The sequence below is a fragment of the Prunus dulcis genome, chromosome 4, assembly GCF_902201215.1.
Source record: "Prunus dulcis chromosome 4, ALMONDv2, whole genome shotgun sequence".
Lineage (NCBI taxonomy): Eukaryota > Viridiplantae > Streptophyta > Magnoliopsida > Rosales > Rosaceae > Prunus > Prunus dulcis.
In genome coordinates, this window is record NC_047653.1 from 222,605 (window position 1) to 230,497 (window position 7,893).

The 7,893-nt window shown below is 38.6% G+C and overlaps 3 protein-coding genes and 1 long non-coding RNA gene across 6 annotated transcripts; 2 read left to right on the forward strand and 2 right to left on the reverse strand.

The window, feature by feature from the left end:
* The first annotated feature begins 110 nt into the window (after window positions 1–110).
* LOC117625083 lies at window positions 111–657 on the forward strand. Its single transcript, XM_034356664.1, has one exon. It carries the CDS (start codon window positions 154–156, stop codon window positions 529–531), a length of 378 nt encoding a protein of 125 aa, XP_034212555.1. The 5' UTR covers window positions 111–153; the 3' UTR covers window positions 532–657.
* Window positions 658–1,000: 343 nt separating this feature from the next.
* On the reverse strand, window positions 1,001–3,032 carry LOC117625077 (trihelix transcription factor GTL1). The gene is made up of 2 exons (XM_034356655.1): window positions 2,612–3,032; window positions 1,001–2,111 (listed from the first exon to the last, which is right to left on the reverse strand). The coding sequence occupies exons 1-2, from the start codon at window positions 2,881–2,883 to the stop codon at window positions 1,265–1,267; spliced, it is 1,119 nt and encodes a 372-aa protein (XP_034212546.1). The 5' UTR covers window positions 2,884–3,032; the 3' UTR covers window positions 1,001–1,264.
* Window positions 3,033–3,756: 724 nt separating this feature from the next.
* LOC117624096 (nudix hydrolase 2-like) lies at window positions 3,757–5,714 on the forward strand. The gene is made up of 8 exons (XM_034355228.1): window positions 3,757–3,916; window positions 4,038–4,171; window positions 4,288–4,425; window positions 4,621–4,677; window positions 4,778–4,828; window positions 4,942–4,976; window positions 5,100–5,208; window positions 5,398–5,714. The coding sequence occupies exons 1-8, from the start codon at window positions 3,757–3,759 to the stop codon at window positions 5,596–5,598; spliced, it is 885 nt and encodes a 294-aa protein (XP_034211119.1). The 3' UTR covers window positions 5,599–5,714.
* Window positions 5,715–6,606: 892 nt separating this feature from the next.
* LOC117625084 lies at window positions 6,607–7,793 on the reverse strand. 3 transcript variants are annotated; one of them, XR_004585409.1, is made up of 3 exons: window positions 7,506–7,793; window positions 6,940–7,422; window positions 6,607–6,778 (listed from the first exon to the last, which is right to left on the reverse strand). It is a non-coding gene; the product is annotated as an uncharacterized LOC117625084 (long non-coding RNA). The 3 variants fall into 3 exon arrangements; XR_004585410.1 differs by having other exon boundaries at window positions 6,607–7,054; window positions 7,311–7,422; window positions 7,506–7,792; XR_004585408.1 differs by having other exon boundaries at window positions 6,607–7,422; window positions 7,506–7,791.
* Between the last annotated feature and the right edge of the window lie 100 nt (window positions 7,794–7,893).

The following is a 7,893-nucleotide window of genomic DNA, read 5'->3' on the forward strand; positions in this document are numbered from 1 at the left end:
CCAATAAGACGAGATATGCATGTATATTATCATGTATGCATGCGATTTCGTCAACCATCGGACTTGAGAGCCTGATTAAGTTAAGTTATACGATGCACCCCATCGCAGGCACCGATTCTTCTCTCTGTTGCATTGCATTTGCAAATTGCATGCATGCATGCATGGATCCTTTCCCAACGGTTGTACCTCTACCCAGAGAGACACCATGAGCATTATATATACCATACGATACCCCATAGACCACCATCACCACCACCACCACCACCATCACCATTTCCATTGATTGATATTGTTTTGCAAGAAGTTTGGTGGTTGTGCGAGGGTGTGCTTTGTTGTTGCCAACACATAACACATTTGAGGAAGATGGATCAAGGCACTGCTACAGTTTTGCTGTTTTTGGTGGTGGTTGCCATCATCTTCTTTCTGCCTTTGGCGATGGGTCCTGTTCATCCGCCCTCCTTTCCTGTGCTCCTGATCTTCCCTGTTGTTCTAGGAGCAATCTGGGCATTCCTTAATCATGCAACCAAGTGATGTCAATGTTCTTTTTCTTCTTCCTCAGTACTATTATAATATCCAATATCATGTAATAAGCAGCAATCTATTATGATTGTTTTGCCGTTTCAAATTCAATAATGGGAGGAAGGAATTAATGCTTTATCTTTACTGTGTTGTTTGTTTTTCGTTTTTTTTCTCTCTCTCTTTCAATTGTGTTGTCTCTATTATATCTTAGAATCATATCACACAGGGTTGTCTGGTGTCTGGTCTGGTCACATATGTAACTGTCACACCAGAGATTCCCTTGGTTAGATAATAGATTCCATTGCCGTTGGATTATTCATTTCATATATACCAAATTAACCTCAAAATTAAGTAAAAAAAACTAACAACCATGTGTTGTGGTCTTCGGAGATCTAATTCTGTTATAAATGTTGTTTGATTAGTTGAATTAATCCTTTGCTGCTAATGCCACCAGCACTATATACAAACAGAAACCAGCATATAACTCAATTTGCCTCATTTTGTATTTTTTGCAATTCCATCATCAATTTCCAACAAAGCATTTCTAATAGCACAACAAACCATGCTAATGCACTTGTTAACTGTCATGGATATAAAGTTCAAACAAGATACAACCAAAGCTTCAAACAAGATGCCAATCTCTTCTTCTGCTCAAATAATAATCATTTAGCCATCAAAGACCCATTCATGTATCTCTCTCTCTCTCTCTCTCTCTCTCTCTGAAGCTTCACTTGAATCTCTGATATCACTCTGTTACTCCTTTTTCACTGTTGTCCTGTTTTTCAATCTTAGCCTCGTTCAGGTTGCTTGTGCATTTAAAACCATCCTCTGAACTTACAAGTCCACTTTTATGGAGCAACTCTAATTCCTGAAAATATGGGCAAGTCTTAGCATTTGCAGAACGCTTCTTGTCAGTTCCCATGGACCTCTTGAAATACTTGTTGATGTTTTCCCATTTCTCTTTACACTTCCTTGCTGAGCGGTTGTAGCCCATATCACACATACCAAGAGATATCTCCTCCCATATGGGTCCTTTGGAATTACCCGCAATGCAAAACTTGTGTTCCAAAGCAGCCCGCAGCGTTATCAGGGATTGCACTTCAGCTTCTGGCCATCTTCTATTAGTTTGATCACACTTGATCATCACCATCATGTCTCTCTGAATGCCATTGTCTGCAACCCCATTTTCGTCCATGCATCGATGATCATAATTAGGTACTACTGATATTGGTGCTGGTGGTTTGGGGACTTGAATTTCATGGCCCAAAAAATTCTGGATAAAGGAAATGAGTGTAAGGCTACGAGATGTCTCTTGGGCTCTTATCTCCTCATCCCTTTTCATTCTGTCTAACTCCTGCTGCTTCCAGGCTTCTTCTCTTGCTATTCTTTCTTTCTCCCTCTTTTCTATCATTTCTATCAACTGCTTATGCATCTGCTCTTGCTTCTCCATCACTTTCATTATCAGACTTTCCAGAAAAATCTCAACCCTTTCAAACCTTCCTCCCGTCCTCGATCTTCTCTTTCTCTTCCGCTTCATGCGTTCTGTACCTTCTGTTTTTAAATACTCATCACCATCATCACCTGGTGACGAACTGATTACAAAATAGACAACACTCTGTTAAAAATTAAAACGGTATGGTACTTGGCAGAAAACACCCACTTAAACTTAAAAAAAGGAAAAAAGAATACTCTAATCATCAACCTCAAAGGGCCAAGAGCCATGCCACAAACCACCTCAAACTCAAAGGCTCAAACACCCGACAATCTATATAACCAATGTATCTCAGAAACCATCATATGCATTGCAAACCAACAATTACTTTTGTATCACACAAAAATACGATAAATTACCAATGTGATATCGATACTAATATAACCAAAGGTCCTTTCTCAAAAAGAAAAATATATAAATGTTGTCATGTTCTTGCGACATGTCGTATACAAAACAGTAGTACAGTAGAATATTATAAAAAGTAAGCAAAATGGGCACCCTAATTAATTCAATAATCCATCCGCTATTGTTGATAAAATTATGAAAAAATAAACAAAAAATAAACAATCTTGGGTTAAGGATAAGATAACAAAGACTCACCTGGACTCGTTCTCCCCTTCGTCTCCCCACGTACCCGACCCGACATGTGCTGGACCCCCATCACCTAGGTTTCCTGCGCTGTCCGGGAGCTCGATTGCAGGACACCTGCCGCTGCTGCACCTGATAGGACGGAGCTTCTGGGGCGGCGAGTGAACCACAGCCGTTGGATTGGCGAAGAGAAGGTGGTGGTCTGTGCTCTCAGGGAATGGGGCTATCTGCTCTGGAAAGGCGGCTGGGTTTGGTATGTGCCGGTCGGCGGTCAACGCCTCCATAACCCCCAAGCCTCCGGTGGACGACAACGGTAAAAAAGATTAAAATTGTTTATAATTTTTTTTTTTTAAAGAAAAAAAAAGGTAAGGTTGGGGAAGGTAACAGCGGCGTTTGAGGGGGTTTGGGTTGAGAGTGGGTGAAAATGCAACGAGTTTTGGTAAATGGAAAGTAAAATAAAGGTAAAAGGCTTTTAAAATTTGAATTTACGGAGGTACTCATTTTGTCAGAGCAGCTCACGTGCCCACTGCGTGCGCGCCTGCCCGTCGACAATTCACATCCCAGCGCCCGCAGCCCACGTGTCTATAGAAATGCTCTCTTTTTATATAAAAAATTTAGAATGCTGCTAAACGAATTTTAAAATTAAATGATTACACTCTATAATCTAAGTTAATTTAATATTTTAATTAAAATATAAAATTAACTAAGTATATCCTATTTAACTATCAAAAATAACCTTAGTACAATACTCTAATACTAATCCTAAATCAAGTTTCTCTTTTTACATGAATCTGTGCTCTCTTTTCAAATTTTGAATTTCATCAAAATCTTTAATTTCGTAATACAAATCCTAAACTAGTACTCACTGCGTTATTCGTGAGCACCAAGTAATACGAAGACTTTTTTATATCTGATAAGAGTTGAATATAGTGAATAAGGTGTACTTATTAAAATTTTATTTGTTTTACAATTCAATATATCCTTTTTGGTTATTTTATATTATGATAAATTAGTAATTCAATAAATAGTTTGGTAGCAGGTACACTCAGTTAATTTTAAGATTCATTTAGCAGCACTCAAAATTTATCAATAATGGCCATTTCTTTTCCTCCTCATTAGTCATAGTAAGATCGGTCATCCCTGCGAATCGATCATCAATGGCTGCCAAAGCTGAGAGTAGGGAAAGGGAGGTAAAGCTACTGAGTGCGAGAAATGACCAGTATGGAGGTGTGATCGTAGACATCAATGGAGATGAGCATAGACCCTGCTACCTTTTTATTATCTCTGACCTCCTCAATTGCGCATTGGAAGGTGCAGGTAATTTAATTAAAATGATACTGGCAGAGCAGTAGGTTTAGTAAAATGGTATGTCAAATCTGTCATCTTATATTCCTTGTTTGTTTGTTTGATTGTTGGTTGGTGTATAATTTGATGTTAGTGCAGGGAAAGAAGGGTGTTTGGATCAAATTGCCTATAGAGCGAGTCAATCTTGTAGAAGCTGCAGTGAAGGTCAAGCTCCTCCTAATCTCTTCGAGTATTTATGCTTTTGTTATTATTCTTCTTCTTGCTCAAGTAGAAAGGATTCTCCTATCCTATCCTATCCTATCCTAGTATTATAGTATATATATATATAGATATATACACACACAACTTAGTGTATGTTGGGCAGGAGTGAATTGCAATTGCAGAAAGGATTCTGGTACCACCATGCGGAGCCTAATTATTTGATGCTCATGTATTGGATTCCTCAATCCGCTCATACTCTTCCTGCAAATGCCACGCACCGAGTGGGTATTGGTGCATTTCTCATCAATCATAACAGAGAGGTATACTTTATTCTAGGATAGGGAAATACCTCACCCACCATACTCCTACGATTGGCCTATACTGTCTAAAAAGTTATGTGTGATCCATTTATTTTAATGTTCAGTTGACCGTTACAATGCTTGAGACCATTCAATGTTTTCCATGATGTTGCTGTCTTGGCTTTGTGAAATTTCAATGCTAGGTGCTAGTACTAGTCCGGACAGTATCGAGGGACGGGTGTGTGGAAGCTCCCTACTGGAGTTGTTGATGAGGTGTGTGTGTGTGTGTTTCCTACAAGCATTGGTTTTTATTCTCTCAGAGCTTCAGAGTGTAGTCTAGTCTAAACCATATATTGAACTTTATCGCCTCCAGGGAGAAGATATCTTTGCAGCTGCTGTTAGAGAAGTCAAAGAAGAAACAGGGGTAAGTAGTTACCAACTTACCATTGAATTAAGCGTTCATTAATTTGAGTTAGTGTAATTATTAGCTTATCAATGCGATTTTCATTCATGCTTCTGGTTCTCCTGTTGTTCCAGATTGACTCAGAGTTTGTGGAAGTTCTAGCATTCAGGTATGAGAGTTAAATCTTATGGCGTTTCTCATTAACTATTTCTGATGTTTACTTCTTGCTTCTTCTTTTTTTTCCTTCCCTTTTATGGAAATTTATGCTTGTTAATGTTCATATAATTTGCAGACAAAGTCACAAGTCCTTCTTTCAGAAGTCAGATTTATTTTTTGTGTGCATGTTACGACCCCTCTCCTTTGACATCCAGAAGCAGGAACACGAGATAGAAGCAGCCAAGGTAATTTTTGGTTGAAGGAGGATAATACAAACGAACTTTGCTTTTATCTTGACAAGATATTAAATCACCCTTTCACTCAGTTAACAATCTAGAATGACTGCTGCATAAATCTTGGATGAGAATAAGAGAAAATCATCCCCTCCGTATGATACTAAACCTGTTTGTGAATTGTAATGGCATGGCTTGCAGTGGATGCCATTTGAGGAATATGCAGCTCAACCATTTGTCCAGAAATACGAGCTTCTGAGGTGCATCCACGACATATGCAAAGCAAAGATGGATGGGAAGTATACTGGATTTTCTCCAGTGCCCTCTACAAGTTATACTGTTCAGAAGAGCTACTTGTACTTGAATACTAGCACGGCACCCAGGAGAGAGAGTAAACTCTGATGATCAGGGCTGCATAAATCTCAGCACCAGTGAAAATATTTAAAGAGAGTCATAGTTAAATGACAAAAAAGAAAAACAAAAGAAAAGAAATTGCATTGTCGATGTTGAGCTCTGTTTAAAATACGTGTAACTGTTCAATAATCTCATCAAGAAAAGTTTTTCTTTCTGTAATGCTAATTCACATCCTCAGAAGTCAAAAGGCAAAACTCTGGAGGCAAAACAGTGGAAGCAAAACAGTGGAAGCAAAACAGGGCCGCAACGAACAGCCCATAGCGACCGCCTGCCCGCCCATACGTCTATAAATGCATATGTTTAAAAAGAAAAAAATTAATGTAGACATTAATACAAAATAAGAAGGTGATTAGTCATTAAATACAAGGCCAAAAGTCTAAAAGCTCGTTTGAAATTCTCCCTATTTTATATTAAGACTTGAAATTCAACTATTAATCCCAAATTTTGAAAATCCTGAACTCAAATGACCTATTTCAAGTCATAATATGAAATTATGGGAGTTTCAGAAGAGTTTTTATGCTCAAGGATTTTGAGTTAACGAAATTGCCCTTTGTATTATCAAAGAAATTGACAAAAATATTAATTTGTCATTGAATTACTACAAATACGAAACTACAGTGTTAAAATTAATGGAGTTGAAACTATATGATCAAAAATGATTAAAGTGCCAAACTACAGGATCAAAAGTCACTTTTACCCTAAATACAATTACTGATCAAACAGTAGGGGTGGGCACGGTCCGGTTTGGACCGGTTTTCTTATAAAATTAGAACCTAAACCGGAAATGAAGACCGGTTCGGTCCGGTCCGGTTTTGACAAAAATCCACAAGTAAGCCCGAACCAATCCGAACCTACCCGGTTCCGGTTCGGTTCCCGGTTCTCACGATTTTGGGCTTGTTGTAAAGCCCATTTTATTTTCTTGGGTATTTAAGCTTTAAGACCATCTGATTTTTAATATTTTTGGGCTTCAACATCACAATTGGCCCAATTCCCATATTGAAACAACCACTATTCTTTGTCAAAAATAATAAAACAATCCAATATTCAATTTAAAATTACAACCCAACAAAAAAATACATAATAAAACAAAATAAATTACAATCAAATTTAAAATTACAACTCCATTCTTTTGCTCTTTTGTTGCTGCATCTCCGAACACAAAGTGAACCTACCAGATCCATGTATTGCCATCAATAATCTAAATTTGTGGAAAATAAAAACATAACTCCGGAAACCCAGAAGTGAAAATGGATCAAGAAATGCAACAGCAAAAGAAAATTATCAGAAAACTAGACCATTTTCATGATCAAAGACAGCCAAATGAGTTACCTGCTTGCCCATTTTGATAACAACATACACTGCTTCTCATGTCTCTAACATGTTCTCAGAATACCCAGAATACCCATCATGTTCTCTATTGGATCCAGATTTATGTTTGTTTTTTCTTCACAGATTGAGACAACCACATGCACATATTCAGACAACCACAACCCAATCCAATTTGATATATATTTGATATACTGGAACTTCAATTTGATATAGTTTCAATCTGCCTTATTTCAATTCATTTCTTCTTTTGACAGCATAATATCAAGATAGGCATATAAAATACTTTTCATATCACCAAGAAGTGCTAATCAATTTGATAAAATACAAGCAGTTGGCATTTGGAGGTTTTTTGGCGCATCACAGTGACATACCTGAGAGAGAGAGAGAGAGAGAGAGAGAGAGAGAGGATAAGATGAAGAGGTGGATTGCTGGATCTGCGAACTGCTGGTGCTGGATCTGCAAATTGTTGGAGGACAGAGGAAGCTGCGAATTGCAGACAGAGAGAGTTGGTCAGAGAATCGAAGGGGGAAAAGGAAAAAAAAGGAAAAAAAGATAGAGAATCTAACCTGTATGACGACGACGACTATGAAAGGTGGCGACTGAGAGGAGCAGCGGCTGAGAGAGGTGTGGTTGAGAGAGAGGTTTGGCTGAGAGTGAGGTTTGCCTGAGAGAGAGGAGGATGGCTGAGAGAGAGCTTCGGCGGCGCGACGGCTGAAGGATAAAGAGGATGGCTGAGAGAGAGGAAGGCTGAGAGAGAGGTTTGGGTGAGAGAGAGGATGGCTGAGAGAGAGGTTTGGCGCAGACAGAGGTTTCGGCGGCTGAAGGAGAGAGGAAACGAAATGGGAGGATGAAGGAAGAAAGAAAACCCTAATCGCGTTATAATTTTTGTGATGAATGTGTGTGCGCGCGCCTACGGTAACATCATACACAACCAATAATGGAAACCGGTTTGAA